This window comes from Phoenix dactylifera, chromosome 1 (assembly GCF_009389715.1).
Source record: "Phoenix dactylifera cultivar Barhee BC4 chromosome 1, palm_55x_up_171113_PBpolish2nd_filt_p, whole genome shotgun sequence".
In the NCBI taxonomy this organism is placed as follows: domain Eukaryota; kingdom Viridiplantae; phylum Streptophyta; class Magnoliopsida; order Arecales; family Arecaceae; genus Phoenix; species Phoenix dactylifera.
In genome coordinates, this window is record NC_052392.1 from 35,030,875 (window position 1) to 35,051,568 (window position 20,694).

A 20,694-nucleotide genomic window follows, 5' to 3' on the forward strand; every position below is an offset into this window, starting at 1 on the left:
CACGTTTCCAAAGTCATTTACATGGAGCTAATCTTATAACATACTGCCATTGTTATTCTGTGGTTCAGGAGGAATGACTCCCTTCTCTTGTCTTTAGAATTTGTGACCTTGAGTGAACCACGCCTTACACCTTGTATGCAATAATTTGTTGGGAAGTACCCCTTGGCATGAGAGACAGGTTTTCTTTTTCTTTTTTTTTTGTTCAAATAAATTCTTTTTTGATGAGTTTTTTCAGATAAATTAAATGAGAATGGATGGTTGGTTTTGAGCCGGTCATGTCTCTTATCAGATCTGTGGTCCTCCAAGTATTTGTCCATGTAGTTCTTGGGATATTCCTAGCTATGACATACAAAGTTCTCATATCAAAAAATTCATATGCTTCTAGATGATTGATTTCTGATTCTTTCAAGGGCTAATTGTTTAAATAATCAAGCAAAATGATGAATAAAATGTTGAAATCATTTCGAAATTTTCACCTATAAATTATATATATATATAGGGTGGAATGGTACTATTATGTTAATTGATAGTGTAATATTTATGATGAACTTTAGATTAATCCTTGTATTTGGTTAAATTATTATGAGAGAAGTCCTGAGGAGGCTTCGAGGATCCTAACTAGTTTAGCCTCCATATTCTAAGAGGAAGTCCTCAAACATGAGAAGATCAAAGGAAATAATGTTAGCCCCTTCCCAAACTTTTCTTTGTATAATAAGGATGATGTAGTTTCATAGTAGATGCAATGATATGATGGTGGTCGGATTTGGGTGGCAGGTTTAGAACTTTGATTATATAGAAGCTTCAAATGGAGTTTTAAGAAACTCATGTCCACCTTGCATGAGATTACTTCTGATAAAAAGAATAAAATGCGATACGAGCATGGCATCTTCTCATCGAGAAGCTTCTACCAATTCATCAACAATGATGATCTTATTTCTTTTGTTTGATGAGTTCAGAGCCCAAAAAAGATCAGAATTTCTCTTGATTTTTTTTAGAAAAAAGATCTAATCTGCCAAAAGTATTAGGAAAAAGAAAATGGGTTGTCTCTTGCACGTGTCTTGCAATCTTTTCAAGAGGAAGCTGTGAACCACATTCTGCTTATGTCCAGATATTTGAGAAGCATTTTGTCATGGCTTAAAAATTAAATCACTCTCTAGTTCTCCCTGACACTTGGACCAATTCGAGGAGTCCTAAAGTGAAGACAAGATGAAAGAAAGAGGTTGGAACTTATAGTCGCCATCATCTGCTGGGGTATATGGTTGGAGAGAAATGCTAGAATGTTCAAGTGAACCACCAACAAGTCAATTTTACAAGTCATCAGATGTACTTGTTTGCTATCTGCTAACTGTTGGAAAGCATCTACTCACAAGAACATCCTATATAGTTCCTTCGCTTATTAGATGATATTAATTAGTTTTGTCAATTTATAGTTCAAGCTTCTAGCCATAATTTGGGTGGCTTTTTCTTCGTCTTATGTTTGTTCTTCCCTACAGCTTGAGCAGTGGTGGTTGCTTGTTATTTTATTATCTAAAAATATTAGATTAAACTAACTTATGTCTAATTTTTTTTCTTTGAAAAAAGAAAAAAAATCTTCCTCTACTGAAACCTGCGAGCAAAGTGCACACTAAAACAATTTAAGAAAGTTCAAGTAGTAAAAGAATGAAAATAAATGCAGAAGATGATAACAAATGCTATGTGAAACCTATCATACAAGAATTTTTCTCAGCAGATATGCTACCAAACGACCTTAAGTTTTAGTGTGTGTTTGTTTAGGATATACATGGGTTTTTCAACTAAATAGCCTTTTCTCTATTCTCTCCACAAACAGAAGCCAATTGCATCTTTTCAAAGAATCGGGCTTAAGGAGTAAGCGAAATACTTGATTGGAAAATTTGCCAATCTATTGTTCAAAATAGATGTTAGCCTCTCTCCTTAATTGAAAAATTCGCCACATATGTTAACGTTTATTTTTCATCTAGATATAGTTTCAAATAGATAAAAAATAACTTTCAAATTTGCTGCTTTCTCTTCATCCACTTTCACAAAAGATAATTGTATCATTAGCAAAATGCAACTGATCAATCTGAGATAAACCTAGATTCAAAACAAGTCCATTTAAAATTAGTGTGGATATATGGTACCAAATAGCCTTAATACCAGCATTATCTTTAAAAAAACAAAAAAGGAAAGGAAGAACCACGAATTACTAGATATTTCAAATGCATTTTAAGAAGATATAACCTGGTTACCTATATCAAAATTTCTGTTTACTTATACGAAATCCATTATCCTCTTGTAGGGTTAATACCACTTATTTCAATGAGCAGGAAAAAGGGCAAGGAGTAAAAATGAAATAAAGAATTACTAGATTTCTTAGATGCTTGTTTAGGAAGAGAAAAAAAAAATTCCATTGCCGGGATTTGAACCCGGGTCGCCTGGGTGAAAGCCAGGTATCCTAACCGGACTTGACGACAACGTAACTATTGAAATTCGTAAGAGGATATTGCTCAAATACTAGTACCAACCTTTCACAACTCTGCCCCTAATATCTAACTGAAGTACTATTTTCCATCTAGATGGAATCTGCTTTACCATTCTAAGGCATGATGAACGCACAACTAAAAAAAATCAGCTATCAAGTTTTTTTTTTTTTTTTTGTGTGTGTGTGTGTGTGTGTGTGTGTGTGTAATTCTTAATGGAGCTTCTCAGGATTCTTATGCTTTGATTGGATAATAGGTAGTTCGGAATTTCAGAATTTATTCAGAATAGCTAATGAATTGAACCATAATAATGAGGACAATTCTTTATTTGCCTCTTTATCATTTGTCGATGTAGTTGTAAATCTGAACAATTCTCTCTCCACCTATGCTTACCTGATGCAATAGAAGGATCTTCCCCTATCTGGGCCCTTATACACACTACTACTATGGTAGCAGCATGAATTTTTGCGATATATGGAAGAAAGAAAGAGGAAAAGAATGTGCTTCTTTGGAATGCCACAATATATTATAAATTACAGAGGCACCATTTGTAGCCTCATTTCATTGATTCAGCTTATCTGATTCCATTACAGGTTTGATGCTTGCTCCTTCTTGAAGGGCTGCAAGAAGGTTAACTATAATGGATCCTTTTTCTGGGCTTGTGCTGGACCTGCCTAAATTTTGAATGGTAGGCAATCCGGCCTGGCCTGGCCACTCAAATTGTGGCCGAGCCTGGTTGTTATTGAAGAAAGGCCATTTCCAGACTGTATGTGGGCAGGGCATGAGGTATTAAGGTCTATGATGATGCGCCTTCCCTTAGATATAGTTCATCTTGGACTCAAGTTATTGCAACTACATGCTGAAATTCACGACAGATGCAAGAATCACTAGCAAGAATGCTGAGGAAATCTTATCGATACATATATGCTAGTGTTTGCAAAATCTTTTGGCAAACTATAGTGATTTCTTACATGATTGCAGACAACTTCCTACATTCTTCGTATACTTTACGAAAGTGGATCTTCATAATTCTCTTCTCTGCAAGTTTCCCGAACCTAAGTTTGCGAGGTTCGGGTTCTTTTGCGGTGTTCATCAATTATCAAAGCTGGGATTTTACATCTATTCAGGTGAATGTAGATGACTAGTACTCCATCAAAGACTTGGTTAGAAGTCTTTCTTTTCATATACCAGCAGTGATTTCTATATTTCATTGCAAGTTATGAAGTAGTATCCTTTTTCCTCATGTGAATGAGTCAGTATTATGCCATACATTTCATGCTATATGGTAATTAAGCTTATTTGCATCAGTTACAATGTCCTTGTAGTATTATAATAATCGAATCGATAACAAGCTAAAACTCTTTTCTAAAATTTAGATGTAGTAGTCAGTGATATTTGAGTATGGATGCTTTCTTAAAAACTAAAAAAGAACATCCGAGGATCCATGCAAATGAGAAAGAGCAGAGAGTTAGCATTATGCAAGATAGAGAACATCAATATATTAGGAAGAAAGCAATTGGAGGAGGACGAGAATGAGAGCTATCACAAATTACCAGAACAGTTGTGGAGGGATAGAAATTGGACCACTAAAGCTGGATACCAACTTGAGCTCAAGATATTCCCTCTTTCCCTCTTCAAAATCCAATCACAACAGGCAGGATTTAGACAGCAATGTTGTTGGGACTTCCAAGTAACGAAAGGGACAACACGATAAAATCCTGCAGAGCCACGCAGGCTTGACATTAATACTGTTCAGATTTCTCAATGAATGAGCATGTCAGCTACGCTGAAGTCGCTGATGGAATCAAACTGGACAGCTCTTCCTGTACTTGTGCTCAATAAATGAGCTGCTTGTTAAGTTCTGAGCTATGACGGAAAAGGAGGATGGAAATAAATTTTGTCATTTTAATGTTTGAAGGAGGTAGAGTTTCAGAGCAAATTCAATGTTTCCGAGACAACATTTTTGTTTTTGATTCGAGTAAAAGATGAATTGAATCCCAACCAACTTCCATTGAAATAATGAGAAAAATAACACCATTTCATCACTGGGGGAAACCAATATACACCGGAGCAATTGAAACATTGGTCATTTTTTGCCTCATCCAACTTACTTGATATTTGTGTCTACTTGATGAGTAGATTAGAGACCATCAAAATTGGAAAAACATGTGAGATGCTTTTAATTTTATAGATTATGATCAGCGATATGGTTCTTCGATTTCGGTGCTCAATTCTTAATTTTGAACCCAAGAGGAGTATATACACTTTCCCCTTGAGAGGAGCAAAGTTATCTCTTTTGGAAACATGGGATTAGTTTAGGCAGCATTGATAATATAGGGGAGTTAATAAGAATAGATATCCTAATAATCCTAGCCAAGAATGATGGATACTTGGTGTTGCACATATTGGCTCATGTGGTGTCGTAACTAATAGGTAACTTGTCTAGGGGTATGTCTTCAAGAATGTCACTCAAAAGAATTAATGGAGCCACAAGTTTAAAGATTTAGTTGCTCAAGACTTAAACCTAACCCTTGCGCATCCGAATTGAATTATTATTTTCTAACCAATCAAGTCAGACATGAGTCAGTTCCCAATATGGCCTAACTTGACCGAAAATATAGATTGGGTCCTGCTGAGATCATGATGACTGGACCAAGTTGCTCTAATTGTGATAGAAGTGGGGTTCCCATTCATTAGCTGCTCATGTTCAAGTTCATGCAAATTAGATAAAATAGCAATCCCCCCTTTAGGCCATTCAACTTTCTCCAAAAAAATGAATAATAATTCTAATGCAATATCTTTTGGACCACTATTCCATACAATTATTGATGCACCTTGATCTTTGAGTCCTTTTATTATGTATGCACCCTTGATATCTTTTTTTAAGAAAACACCGACATTAGAAAACCCTCTTGTATTCGAGAAATAGGATTGTTGCTTTGTAATCTGATATATTTATCTTCTTGGTTGCTCGGTCTTTTGACTCATTAGTAAACTTTTTTTTTGAATTCATAATTCCTAGTAAATTACAAAGGATGCTAGAATTATGAAAAAGTTAGGATAAGAATAATTTGCAAAGAGTAGACGACTTAAGTAATTGATGTAGCATGTATGCAAGCACATCAATGTTAAGCAAGATGATGGTTATAACAGTTGGGGTCCATTAATTCATATTCTAGAGCAGATTTATTAATAACTTTTGATTTCCTTACAAAATCTAAAGGATATCGAACAAATATTAACATATATTAAAGTACTTTAACATAATGTCATGGTATAACAATCGCTTGCTATTGTAGTTTAATTGTATAATTATACAAAAAAAAATAATTCATCATCCATAGATTGCTCTTTTTCGGGGGTTGGGAAAGAGAGAAACTATTTGCCTCTTGAGGATGCAAGTTGGAATCAAATGACTTTAACAAGCAATATTTATCAATGACAGTATATATGAAAATTGAAATAAAGTATAGAATATAAACAAATAGTGAAAGTGTATAGAAGATATCTCCAATAGAAATAGAAGGGATAACTAGAAGGCTTTGCATCTTCTTTTCCAACTGAATCTTTAATATCATACTATTAAAATATAGAAGATCTCGATAGAAGATTTGTGGTCTCACACCAATATCGCTTTCAAATCATAGCATCAAAATAGAGGTTCTTGTACAATGAACCAAAAATTTTAAAGAGATCTCAAAAAGAGAAGATATTATTCATTGATGTGTAAAAGCTTAAGGTTACATAAATAATTGTATGTCTAGAAATCCATAAACCATTTAGAATAATATGCCTTATGTATTTAAATTGAATTAGGAATAAATGCAAAAAAAGAAAAAACCAAATTGCAATGAATTCATGAAGACAGCCTTTGACAATTTAAAGAATTGGATGGTAAAACTTCTATCATCAAAAGAAATCAAATGGACAGGTTCGGGCTATCATATCACGACCTTAACAAGATTCGATTTACTTGTATCAAGATCCAAATGATGGTATTCCTACCATGAAAAGAGTCAGACGGCGACTGTCCTACCATTAAAAGGATGCAAATGTGAAACCTTGCGGTTAGCATCTCAACTTTGAGTTCAACTCAAGGCTAATGTGGGCTGATATCAACATCTAGAAGGTGAAAGGTGGAACTTGCCAAAAGATTCAGATCCATCTCGACCGACAGCCATAATGGATCTTTACTTTTGTTTTTTGGCCTTAATTTCTTCATCCAAGCTGAGATCATAGTGGTTCAAAATATGCTGGAAAGTTGAAACCATGAAGATTTATTTGAGATGGGGGAGCCCAAGTTCTTTATATAATGATCCTGAAGGATTAATCTGTCTCTTGTACATAAAATTTTTTAGTAAAGATCTATCCTAACTTTGTGCCTACAACCTGCATTGTTCGAGAAGCTATATTCATGAGAATCAACAACAACAGTCTATTTCAAAGAGGGAGGGTAGAGTTCAAGTCACTTTTCTATTAACCTTTGAAAACCTTTAATTTTCTCTTGTTCATTAGGTGATGCTGTTTATGTTTCAAGTTACTAAAACTGAGGTCAATAATTGGACATAACAAATAGTTAGACATATCAAATGCAATTATTTGGAGGATATAGCATGAGCTCACTACCAATCATTATATAAGATCAATGAAAGAATTACCTATGCCAAACACTTGGTGAAACACTTTACAAGGTTATTCCAAGGAACATCCTCTCAACTGTTGCACTATGAGAAGCTTAGCAATGTAAGGTGCATGTTGCCTCTACAAATTATCATTCAGACAGTACTACTGAAAAGAAACATCCATGTCATTCCAAAAGGCAGTTAAGAATGTGAATCGAATATGAGGGCATAAATATAGAAAGGGTGTATGGTCCACAAGACATGCATGTTGCAAAGGGCCTGGTTTTGCTTAGACCTTAACCTTTTATGGGGAGCAATGGTTGCGATAGAGAAAGAGATGCACAAACTACCACAAAAATCCATTTCAATCGATGTTATAGAAGAAAGTGAAGAATAGCGATGCCGAAGCAACAGTGAATCGCTTATCTCTGAACTGGAAGACAACAGGGAATGAATGGCAATGCACAGTAGGATTGGCCCTTTATTGTGACTTGCGAGTCATGGAAGGCCAATGGATGCAGCACCCTTGCAAGGATTTGCTGATGACTACCATACCATGTCCATGGCTATGGCCTACAATTGGTAGAGAAAGCGATCATTTATGAGATCAACTTGGCCTTGGTTGGCCCATGCTTTCTCCATGCTCACATGTAATGAATAACGTAAATATATTGTCAAATATTCCATCAAATTGAAAATAAAGAGATATAGATGATGTGGTTCCCTCTGCTATTCCTCTCACCGACATGCAGCTTGTTCTCAGGCCAAGCTTGAGCAGCATGCATGCACATGTGCACGCACACGCAGACACATATATACATGCACGCAAAATATTGGTTCAATATGATCTTGCACTCCTACAATCTATATAATTCAAAATCTTTGTTTGCTCCATGGCTTCCGAACATTGAAAGAATTTTTGCATTGGCGATTCTGGCGAACACCATCTGCTGATTTCATCTTATAATGAAACTGTATAAGTTGCTATTGCACAAAATGATCTTCATGCCATGCCTTCAAGATCTACAGGTTGTAGGTGGCTCTGACAATGCAAAGGTTTAAAATTACTCATCCTAATTGCACTTTCAATTAGTAATTAGGCATTAGGTTTCAGATTGTCGCATATTGATTACAAAGCTAAGATCAGCAATTACAAGATATTTCCAATGAAGGCTAAGTGTTCTTGTGACAGGATCTGATTTTAAAGACCGTGCCCAGTACTCAAGTACAAAATTATTGGTTGTAGTAAATGTGTTAATTCTTTTAGCATATTTTCTATAGCTATTGATATACCTGCCATACTTGCTAGTTTTCAAGGAAAATGTAAATAATGTGATCTTTATAATGTGAATTTCATGATTTTTGAGAGACGATTACTATTATGGTTCCTTTGGTCATGTCAAATGCACATCTAATGTCGACAATCTCACATTATTGTGGGAGAGAAGCATCAACAACTAGTTTGAGCTAGATAAGTTGATGCTGTAGAAATGCAGCAAATCTAGCGTGGGAATGAACACACAAGTAAGAATGGTGAAGGTATTTTCTTTTCTTGCGAAGATGTTAAGCTTGAACAGATGGATCATGCCTCCTTTTGGCTCCCATATTGGAATTACCTTTTTTTTAGCCAGCCTAAATAAGAAAAGGGATAGATGCCGATGCAATCTATTACATATATAATGAGAAAGGCTTCGAAGGCCATGGGAAAAGCCTGAAGTCTTGTCTCGCAAATAATCTTTCCTTCTTTGATTAGAATTCATGCATATTCAAAATTCTTTTCAATTAAAACTAATCTTTTATAATTAGAGAAAGATTCATGAATAAAAATAACATTACAAATACATGTTATTTTTAAAATAAAATATACTTTGTCATACTTTTTCTTAAAAGATTACAATGTCCTCAAAAACCACCCCTACGAAAATATATATCAAACCTCACCTCTTCCCTAAGGTGCCTTAATTTATAAATATCTTCTAACATATAGCCACAACCAATCATAGCTTTTCAAACTCACGCATGCAGTACATGTGTTCTGTTCGGGTCCAGTATGTATATCCTAACTCTAAATATGGCGTGTATTCGAATAAATATCATGACCAAGAAAACTGTCTCGAAGATGACCAAAATCACATAACCATTATAACAATCTCTTACCAAATCGGTATTCACCATTACAATGCTTACAATTGGTATTACCTTCATCAACCATACCATAACACATTATGAGCATATAATAAAGTAATGAGCATCATGAGGGCCATTATTTGCCAAATGGTCAGAAAATAATGGCATTACAATGCACGTTGCTGTTTGTGCAATAAAAAAGACTTTGCTGATGATATAAATATTTCAATTTAAAAATGTTACTTGAATTTGATAAACAATGTCGCCGTGATAAATTGAACAGCAACAAGAAAACGATTATAAAATCATTATTTAACTGCTTTATCGGCCATTTAATGTTATATAAAAGCCATTACTTTGAATCCTGACAAAACTTTATTTATTTATATATTTTCCAAGTTGCAGAGAAGTTATCTCGCACGCAAACCAAGCTTCCAGTGTTCGCGGCTACGACGGACGGCCTAGGAATTGTCACCTGTCTGTCAAAATCCTAGTAGAAGCTCCCAGGAATAAAATAAGCTGATTCAATATCTAAAGAAGCGTATGGTTTTGTTTTGTTGTTACTTGTTAGTACCAACAGCTTGCCTTAGACTCCTTTTAGATGTACGACCATGCCTTAAGAAGTTGTCATTATGGTGTTAATATTAGATGGAGATGTGCTGGCCACCATTTGAATACAGACAATGCAGGTTTGTTTGATGTTTCTGGGGCCTGCAATAGATTTGGACCAGGGGTTAGAACCAAGGATTAGCGTTGGAGTTAAGATTAAGTGTTAGGTTTAGATTTTGGGCTGTTGGAGTGATCAAAGTTGAGGGGGGTTGTGAGGTTGGTAGTCATAGTCATTTGGGAAAACAATAGAGATTGGAGAACTCTATGCACCAAACTGTGATCAACAAGAAATGAAGATAATGAAATTTTACTTCATTTGTTCCACTCCAGTGAAGGGGAATATTGCTGTTTGAGATACAAGCACAGAGAATGCTCTCTAAGAGAAGGACTAGCTATGATCAAAATATAATGTTGTTACATGCGACCGCAGCTATGGGACAAGGAGAGCGATACGTCGATGCGGTTACAAATAAATGGCAAAAGATAAATAGCAATGTTGTTGAGGAAAAAAAATGAGGAGATGGAGTGGAAGCCATACATTTCATTTGAAATGCAATTGGCAGACTCATCCATCTTAAACTGATTTACTAAAAAAAAAGAAGAATAAAGAGCATGTTTAAAAGTTTTCACACTTGCAACATCTTCATCTAGAGATCACATTTTGGCTCTTGAAGATAAAATGTGCATGACTGGCTCATTTAAGCTAAATGCATATCTAGTTAGATTAATATGAGAACTTAAACACAAAAAAGTTTTAGTATCATGTTTTCGTCCTTCACATTTCTTTTTAATTGTATGTATGCTAATAAAAAACCCAGGTTTACTTTGGACTCGAGATAGAAAATTATTGAAGGAATTATGTAGTTAGAGAGTTTATAGAAGATGGTTGATTTCCCTCCACATATGATTATTCATAGGAGATAGACGAGTTATTTTATTTTTATGAATTAATTAATGGAATAGACCAAAAAAATGAACAAATGATGTTTATCTATGAACAATGCTAGAAGCTATCGAAACTTATATCCTCGATCTTCTACCAAAATAATAACAAATGCAAAACAGGAGCCTTAATGAATCAAATTGAGTTGCATCTAAAACCTACCACATGGATCGCGGAAGTGCTATTAATGGTGCAAGTAAAAAATATAAATTTATTATTTTAAAAATAGTATTTTTTTACTTTTTTAGAAATAATAAATATAATTTTAATATAACACGAAACATTTTTTTACTTTGATTTTTAAATCTTATTTTTTTTGAAAAATAAAAAATAAAAATGATGCGAAACATGCAAGAGTTTCCTGATATCAAGATTAAATAATTAATAAATATTAATACTAAGCTTAGAGACCGGGAGGGAGGAAAGTAGGCGGTAAATAATTCAGCGTGTGCTATGGGCGGGAATAAGGTTATGCCGGTTTTAAAAACCGAAGCAGGGTCGCTCAGGCCGAGAAAAAGGCTGAAAAGCACGACCTTTTCCTTCGCTTCCCTTTCACTCGTCGTCTCTTCTCTCAACAGGTAGTGATTTTTTTTTTTCTTTTGTCTTTTTTTTTTTTCCTTTTCCAAAACAGTAAATAAACAATAATTTCATTTGTCTATTTGATGAATAACATGTTGAAAAAACAGGTAAAAGAATCCATCTTGGATTCCAAAATCCCTCTTCCACCACTCTGCTTCTCTTGTGAGATTCCATTATCCCTCCCTCTTACCTCTCTTTACTGTTTCAACGCCTCTTTCTGGACTCTTTTCTCTTTGTTACTCCCTTGAATTTTTCAGTGTGGATTTGAGCCCTTTCTCTTTTTTTTTTATTAGGTTTTTTGTTAAATTTCGTCTCTGATATTTGTGTTCCTTTTTTCTGTTTTCTGAATGAGTTTATGATTTTGGATGCATGTTCGTAGTCATAATAAAAGAACATTTGTTTTTGATTTTAAGATTTCATGGTTTTTTGGATTTTTTTTTGTTTTTTGTGAAGAGGTGATTATCTGAGGAAGAGTTAGGTGCTGAGAGGCGTTGGATGGTTGGGATCTGGGGATGGACCGCCGGAGTTGGCTGTGGAGGCGGAGGTCGTCGGAGAAGAGCCCAGGCGAGACCGAGAGCTCGGGGTCGGTATCTTCGCATTCCGAGCGCTACTCCGATGATCAGGTTTGAGTCTGCCGATTCCTTTGTTTCCTCTGTGTAATTCTGTTTACTGTTTTCCAGTCTATTGCTTTTGTAATATTTTCTTTCCATATGAAAAATCTCTGTGCATACCTGAAGATGAGCTTCCAATATTATTCTTTCAATTTGAAAGAAATTACCTTACTATTTGTCCTTGCTTGCCCAATGCAGCAAGGGAATTTGAAGAAAGCTTGAGGTTTTGGTAACTTCTATCTTCTTTAATTTTGTATGGATCCTATTGGCTTTGTTCGAATCGGTCCATTGTTGACTGAATCACTAGCATCAGCTGGTTGGCATTCTCTCCTCTTGAGGAGAGGTCCAGGCTTCGATTCGTGGTGGACGAAGTGTGTTACCACCATATTTCTAAAAAAATTGATATCGTAAACTGGTAATCGCCGAGCAATACCTCTCCAACTCTTGGAGAGAGATGGCGTTTTATTTGTAAGGTCATTCCTTCATGGGTTGCTATGGAGCCCAAGCCAAGGAATGAATAGGGATTATACATTTAGTAGGCCAAGATTGGCTAATCGCATCCTTCAAGCATGAAGTAGAAATTTTTCATGGCATCCAAGGAATTGGATTTTAAGAAGGAAAATTTATGCGTTTTCTCAAATTATTTACAAAAGCTAGACTCTTAGAATAATTGCATGTTATATATAAAGTGCATGTGATATTCTCTACTCGAATATCTTATCTCCAAGAAATTACTTCAGTCTATTGAATCAAAAACTACTGCACGAAGTAAACAACTGACTTGACAAGCTGATTTCTATGTTATTAAATATACACTATAAATGAAAAAATGTGACATTTTTAGATATGCCAATTCCAAAATTAGGCCCTCTTCGGTTGAAGAATAACTTAGAAAAACCCGAATGAAATCAACTTATTCAGCTTTATTTTGCCAAACAACTGTTTTGCCACTGCAATAAAGAAGGTTGAAGAAAACATACTTAATGAGTTTCAGAAAAGTTGAAAAAGCACCGTTTAGGTACTTTTCCCTCTTTAAACTGGATAAAGCTCAACAAAAATGGCAGAACGAAAACCGGGCCTTTAGTAGCATAATGATGTGAAAGTTGTGCAGAAACTAAGTTCGATATAACATTAGAAACAAAACTGAATGAAATTAAAAAAAATCTACAAACTGCTCAAGAGAGTTATTGTTACCCTTTCTCAGCATAAACTTTACTCTCATATGCCCTAATCTGTCAACTAGCCGACCATGACTTTCAAATATTGCTATGCAACCTTTCCTTGGATGTTGACTCCCTCTACCTATATCTTATATTGCCAGAATATATTGCAGACTAGGAATAAACAGACTTTTACTTTTAGAAGAAAAAAAAAACATGGAATGATATTTTGTTTAAATAATCATAATCATAGACGTTTAGATTTTTCCCAACTATTTGTGGTTGGCTTTTTTTTTCAATAAGAAAGCCAAAATAGACAGCATGAGAGAAAATAGTGTATCGAGTTCCATGTTGTGGTATGTGATAGGCAAGAGTTGTCAGGTGAAATTGGTGATGTGTGACAGTTTTGTAACTCAGTTACCTGAAGCAAGGCCAGGTGCTGGATCTAGGTACCAGCAACCAGATCTCTCAAAAGGAGTCGGCGCAAGGAAATGGTCAGGAAGTTGATTTAGGCATGAGATTGTAAAGAGATTCCTAATAGAAACTTCATGCTACCAAGTCTTAGAGAGTCGTGGCTGTCATGAGCAGGGGTTTCTTATAAGAAATATTTTACTAATATAAGTACTATTAACTTCCAATACTGAACCTATAATTAGAAACCTAATTAATAAAAAAAGACAAAAAGCCATGAGAAAGATGATTTGGTATGCATTGTCAAAGAGGGTTGTTCAGCAGTGCTCACTGGTTAGTCATGGTTCCTTTTTCTGTGGGGAAAAAAGGATGGAGCTGTGGTTGCCCCCTAAAAGAGGTTATCTTTTTTTATGGTAGTATTTGGTTGCAAGCAGCATAGTCGCTTGCAATTAAAGTTGAAGTGTAATGCATCTTCAAAAAAAGTAGCATTGTGATTAGAAATGTAGCATTTTAAGTTGGTTCACCTAGAGTTCAAGCTATAGTTTCATGATGAGGTTTGACGAACAAAAAGATCACCTTGCCTTTCAAGAAATGGTAGTATTGTATCAGAGGTAGTGGAAGTGATGGAGTTGCCCAAATAAGGTGGGATATAAGTTACTTTAGTTGTGGGTGGGAATTTGCTTGCATCATCCAATCAATTGATCACCTTCATCCCCCTTGATCTTTGATACCATCTTGTTGCTAGTTGAGTTGCAGTAAATGAGCCAACTTGTGGTTCCAAATGCCATGAGTTGGGAGACTGCTATGCAGAAGGTGCATCTACAAGCCATGCAAAAATCTGTCTGGCGAGAGGATCTTTTGCAGGCTACTGAATAACCCCTAAGAGAAAGTTGCAAGAAGGAATTTGGAAGGAAGTTTAGAAAAGATAACTATTCTCACATCAAGGTAGGGGCCATAAGAAAACTAGAGAATTACTTTATTTTCTAATTCTGTTCTTGTCAATACAACTGTGGTCGTGTAAACCTCTTTTTCTTTTGTTTTTTCCATGCAGGGAGGGGGGGGGGGGGGGGGGGTGCAGTGGAGGTTCTAACCCTTGGTCTCACTTTTACATTGCTTGCCTCATTGGAGAAAACGGATTTTAAAATTTGCTTCAGTTATAGCAAATATATTAAACTTTGAGGTTTCTGAATTACCTCATTAAGTAGAAAGCATGTCTGTGAGGTGGATGGTAAGAATGTTCTGCCATCAATTAGTATGAACAATGAACATAATGGATATCCTAGCAGCATTGGTACAGAAGCTTAATTCTGTCTTTGCATATTCACTATAATAAACTTATGATGATTTGGCTTGAGAAGGATGATTTGTCATCTGCTCTACAAGGATGTGGGCAGCTATGTAGAGCAAGAGGATGGTGATAAGGAGAAAGTGCTGGTGGCATAATATGTTATATTGCAGTTCATTCAAAGTAACACCCTTTATATTAACAGGTAATAGCATGAAAGGAGAATAATATAGCTTTCTTCACTAATTATGGAACTAAGAGATACCCTAATCCCTTCCAGCCCAAGCCAATTTTGATTGGGTTGGCAATACTGCCCTCTTTTTCTTTTTCTTTTCTCTTGCGGGGTGGGGAGAGGTGATTGCTTGAATGGATGGAGATGATAACTCAATGCTCTCCACTCATGCGCAAGATTTTAGATGTTGATGTATATAACCATTTGCAGGAAAGAGCCAGGGAGACTAAAGAGAATGTATGGAAATGTGAAGGAGGTAGAGTACTAGGTGCAAGTTGTGCACATCAATTTCCATGCGGGTTACCCACCAACTAGTAATTGTTTTGCTTTGATATTCTTGTGCAGGACTTGCACTTTTGTTATGTTTGTGAATAACGAATGGGATGTGCAACCAACACTTCTTGTAACAAATTGAATGACACCGTAGAAGATCATCATGTTTTATTTGTATATTTGTGCTGCACAACTTGAAATAACTTAATTGTGGAAGGTTTTCTTGGATGTTCTTTATGGTCACAATTATTCAAAATTCCACCAATTATATTAAAAATGCCATAAGTTGCAGTTTTCTCCCATGTTATGCTATCTTCTCCCCATCTCTGGTCTAATCCAAGATTTGTCACTAATTTCTTCATTCTAGCTAAGATGAATATTCATATATGTATATCTATGGGCAGGCATGAGGGCATGCTTGTGTTAGAGGCCTGCTCCTCATTTATATATTCAGGAATATACTGCTGGAAGTTGAAAAAGTGTTGCTTCTTAGATGCTTTCTTTTATATATTCATGCTTTCTTTCTGGACTTGAGATTAAGGAAATGAATATGGATTGACTTGTATGGTAAGAACTGAGTGTATTGTTGAACAGGATGCATTTAAGGCTTCTCCAATAAATGCTTCTCCAAGTCATGCTCAATCACCTGAGATTTCATCAAAAAATGCTGGAACTGAAGTCAATGAAACTGTAAAGAGTTTGACTGAGAAACTATCAGCTGCTCTTTTGGACATTAGTGCGAAAGAGGATTTGGTGCAGCAGCATGCTAAAGTTGCAGAAGAAGCTGTTTTAGGTAGGCTACCTCTTTCATATTCATTCATCCATTGCTGCGAATACATGGAAATAGTCCATATGATTGAAACACTTGTAGCATGGTCCCACCCTTTAGTATCCAAATGTTTCTTAGGAGGCTAATCTGCATTCAGGGAATGATTTTACCAGGAATATTTCTCGATTGCAGAACTCATTCGCTTCTTCATTTGGATCCCGCTCTAGGATCATGTTCTTGCTTGTTACTGCAAAATTGTCAATGCATGCTCATACTCTTTAAAATTGGATTCAAGTACCAAAAATATGTTATTTAGGCGGAACTAGCTATCTGTACTAATACAACCTGCCAATATTTGCTTTTCTGTAGTAATTCCTGGTATGGATTACTTGGGGCTCATGTGGTTTTGTGATGGATGCTACTCAAGCTGTCAATAGTTACATCATCATCAAACTTTCTATTCATATGCACTGAATTTTCAGTATCTCTTGGTGTTATTTCAATGAGTTAAATGTTAACGTGCTATAAGAATCACCATTGCAGCATTGTTGTAGCTTATTTGTTTCTTGAATCTTGATTATATTAAGCTTTTATTATTAATTGTCAGATAATTATAGTTTTTCACTTAATCCGCAAAATTTCATCAAAATTTCAATCAATTGACTTGCAAGTTTATCAGACTGCTTCATTTTGTACTTGCATTTTGAATGTAAGAAAATGCTAAAATATCAGACAACTCTTACAGATTACCCATAAGAAATAGGCCTAGTGCCTAAGCAACCACATTTAAGCGTAGACCACATGCGTGCGTGCTAGGCCCCCCTCTAGGCAAGCATTCTAGGCAAGCTATCCCTGTTTCTTCAGGGGTTGCTCTTGAATGTATTTTGTTGATTTGGTGGTGAATTCGAGCAAATACAATATTTTGAATTTTCTTTTTCCTTAAACTGAAGGACATTGCTGGGTTGGCATAGACGTGCGAATCAGATTTTGATTATTGTTCAAGAGTTTGATTTGGCAAGATCAAGGAACCAAGATCAGAGGACACACTCTACAAGATATATTCCACCAATAAAATGAGAAAATGTTTGTCAAAAAAGTATAATCTTAAGTTCGAAGACAAGGAAATACTTAAACCATTTTCTTCTCTGCACCATTACATCCATATATTTTAGCATGCCTTAAAACTTCTGCATCCCTTAAATTTTGTAAGTTTGAAAAATCATTAGATTCTAATCTCTGGATTACCAATTGTTGGCCATGACAAAATGTCCTGGGCAACACATGATAGACTTCGCATTTTTCTTTTATAATTATCTTCCAGTAGATGCAAGAGTCCAAGTCACATTGATAAGAAAAAGCATATGGCTATAAATATAAGCTGAACTTGTACGCAGAACGTCAATAATTGTTTCATTAGAGTGCTTGCTCAGTGTGAAATACATAAGCTAGCTCAGACCTGGTAATGACTATGCAATTTGTTATGAATTGCTAGATAAGTTATTCATTCACTTGCTTCTTGGACAATGATCACGCATTAATCATTTTATGCTCTTGTCATGTATATGGTCAAACACTATTTTTCTTGCTAGGTTGGGAAAAGGCAGAAAAGGAAGTTGCCACTCTGAAGCAGCAGCTCGAGGCTGCAACACAGAAGAACTCTGCCCTCGAAGATAAAGTTGGACACATTGATGGTGCCCTCAAGGAATGTGTTAGGCAACTCCGGCAATCCAAAAAGGAGCAAGAGCAAGGAATCCATGATGCCCTCATCAAGAAAACCCTTGAATGGGAGTCTGACAAGTTTAAGCTTGAGAGCCAGCTTGTTGAGCTCCAAGCCCAGCTAGAAGCTAAAGCTGAAGCTACTGCCCCTATTTACCATGACCATCGTGCAAAAGTTGAAGCTCTTGAGAAAGAAAACATGGCTCTCAAAGATGAACTACTTGCTCATTCTGAGCATCTTAAATTTCTGACACTAGAGAGGGAACTAAGTACTAGTGCAGCAGAAACAGCCAGTAAACAACACTTGGAGAGCATAAAGAAGGTGGCTAGGCTTGAAGCTGAGTGTCGTAGGCTAAGGGCTGTAGCATGTAAATCCTCACTAAGTAATGACCACAAACCTATTTCTAGCTCCAATTATGTGGAGTCTCTTACAGACAGCCAATCAGATAGTGGGGAAAGGTTTCCTGGTCTGGATAATGAGCCAAGCTGCTCAGATTCATGGGCCTCGACTCTAATTGCTGAGCTCAATCAGTTCAGGAATGAGAAATCCAGTGCAAGAAACCTTTCCACTTCTGCAGCAATTGATTTGATGGATGATTTCCTTGAGATGGAAAGACTTGCTGCATTGCCTGAGGCTGACCATGGAAGCTCTAGCTTTGAGCTTGAAGCTGAATCTGACCGTGCTGTAAGAGATAGCTCATCAAAGAGTGAAGTCGAAGCTGTGCATCAGCAGATGGCTGGGTTAGAGGAAAAGGTTGCAACAATGGCAACTGAGAAAGTGGAAGTCGAGATGTCTTTGAATGAAACCAGAAATCAGCTTAAGATTTCTCGCAATCAGCTGGCAGTAGCTGAGGATAAGTTGATAGAATTGCAAAGGCAGCTAAATTTGGTTAATGGGGAAAAATATGTTCTTGAGATAGAAGTAGAAGCTATGGAGGCAAAGAGAAATGAATTGGAACGTCAACTTGAATCAGCACAAACGAAAATGGGGAATTTAAGTGAGAAAGTAATTTCATTGGAAGCAAAGGTTGAGAAAGAGAAGACAATGTCTGGAGAATTAGCAGCCAGGTATCAGAATATGGAGTTACTGGAGGTGAAGAGAAAGGAACTGGAATTTCAACTTGATTCAGCTCATAAAGAAAATTTAAAGTTACGGGAGAAGGTGAGTCTATTAGAAAGAAAAGTTGAGGAAGAGAAGGCTTCATCTTCAGAACTTGCATATAGGTGCCAGAATATGGAGGCTTTGGAAGCAAAAAGAAAGGAACTGGAGTCACGGCTTGAGTCAGCTTATTTGGAAAAGGGGAAGATACATGACAAAGTTGACTTATTGCAAAGGAAAATTGAGGAGGAGAGGGCATTTTCTGCTGAAATATCAGGTAAGCTCCAGAGTTTGGAAGCTGCGAACACAAAGAAAACGGAATTGGAGTCTCAACTAAATTCAGCACATTTGGAAATCAGAAAGCTATACGAGAAGGTTAGTTTATTAGAAGGGAGACTTGAAAAGGAGAGGACACTCTCTGCTGAATTTGCAGCTAATGCAGAGGCTGTAGAGGCAAAGAGAAGGGAATTGGTGGCACAGCTTGAGGCGGCACATCTGGAAATTGAGGGACTACTTAAGAAGTTGACTCTACTAGAAAAGCAATTTGAGGAGGAGAGAGTATTGTCTAAAGAATTTGCAGCTAAGTGCCTGGAATTGGAAAATGAGCCATCTTGGAAGAAGCGGGAAGCCGAGCTCCACCAATGTGCACATTCAAATGGAGAATTGAAGATCAAACAGGTAAAGTTCAGTTGCATTTCTTTTTTTTTTTGCAGATTTCAAGGCCTGCTTGCTTGGGATCTTCATGTTCACATTACTTGAAAAGCTTTGGAATCTCGAGTTTTTTTAGTTCTTGTCTAGTTTAAAGAGTTGAAGAGGGAAAATTGATATTAACATTGCAAATAGGCAGATGTAGATCAATAATGTTCTGAAGTCACAATTAACACATATTTCAGTCTTACTCTGTTGATATTGTTGACAAATTCATGCATTACTATTTCATGATTGTCTGTTTGATAAAATTGTTTCCCTTAACAGGAGAAAGAGCGAACTCTGGCTGCTGGGAAATTGGCAGAGTGTCAGAAGACAATAGCCTCTCTAAACCGGCAATTGAAATCTTTAGCATCATTAGATGATTTCTTGCTTGAAGCAGAGAAGCAAGATTTAAATGGAGATTCACAGAATCTTAGAGGCCAAAATTTACGAACAGTTTATTCGAGCAGTTCTCCAGAAAATCTTGGCAGTTCAACTCTGCTGAATGGTAAAGAGAGTGGATCCCAGGAATCCACTTCATCCTCTGCTCTGTTTGATTTCGCTGAGCTTTCAAACAAAAGCAGCAACAATAGCCTTACAGAAAACCAATAGACATGTAAAAGGAGTTTCTGTGCTCGGTGTATAACTGGTATGTGTAAAAGAGACGTGTTATGCTGGAAACTTTACAAATCGGCAGTTTACAGGTGATTTTTCTGTTATCAAACCCCAAGCAAGAAAGTGGGAAAATTTGAAAATTAAATCAAAGAGCGGCAACTTTGTGTATAACTTGTGCATCTGTCTTTTGACCTACTTGCTGGTGGGATGAATTTGTGAATAGAGTAACCTAGGATGGCCAGGCGTCTTTACTGCTTGTGAGCCATGGTGTTTCTGCTTAACCAGTGAGTATTGAGTACTGACTAATTAATTTTACAATAGCTCATTGACCAAATAATTCCCCACATGGGTTCTCTATTTATCAAATCAATTGAGAATTATTTGATGGTTTAAGAATTATTCACAGATTATGTACATCATCGATGGCAATGGCTGTATCACCTCCTGCTGATGACACCTGTGGCAAGCCTGCA

General features: G+C 36.3%; 1 protein-coding gene across 2 annotated transcripts; it reads left to right on the forward strand.

Annotated features, from left to right (window-relative positions):
* The first annotated feature begins 11,254 nt into the window (after nt 1-11,254).
* LOC103702742 (filament-like plant protein 3) lies at nt 11,255-20,558 on the forward strand. 2 transcript variants are annotated; one of them, XM_039132830.1, is made up of 6 exons: nt 11,294-11,359; nt 11,468-11,522; nt 11,814-11,983; nt 15,927-16,125; nt 17,691-19,594; nt 19,892-20,558. In XM_039132830.1, exons 3-6 carry the CDS (start codon nt 11,873-11,875, stop codon nt 20,216-20,218), a joined length of 2,541 nt encoding a protein of 846 aa, XP_038988758.1. In that variant the 5' UTR covers nt 11,294-11,359; nt 11,468-11,522; nt 11,814-11,872; the 3' UTR covers nt 20,219-20,558. The 2 variants fall into 2 exon arrangements, with proteins under 2 accessions (XP_026658650.2, XP_038988758.1); XM_026802849.2 differs by lacking the exon at nt 11,468-11,522 and having other exon boundaries at nt 11,255-11,359.
* The last annotated feature ends 136 nt before the right edge of the window (nt 20,559-20,694 follow it).

What these genes read in the sequence shown, in the direction of transcription:
- LOC103702742 (XM_026802849.2), top strand. Translation starts at nt 11,873, where the DNA reads ATGGACCGCCGGAGTTGGCTGTGGAGGCGGAGGTCGTCGGAGAAGAGC. An exon ending in AGCGCTACTCCGATGATCAG is followed by an intron (nt 11,984 to 15,926) that starts GTTTGAGTCTGC and finishes ATTGTTGAACAG; the next exon opens with GATGCATTTAAGGCTTCTCC. An exon ending in GAGAATTGAAGATCAAACAG is followed by an intron (nt 19,595 to 19,891) that starts GTAAAGTTCAGT and finishes TTCCCTTAACAG; the next exon opens with GAGAAAGAGCGAACTCTGGC.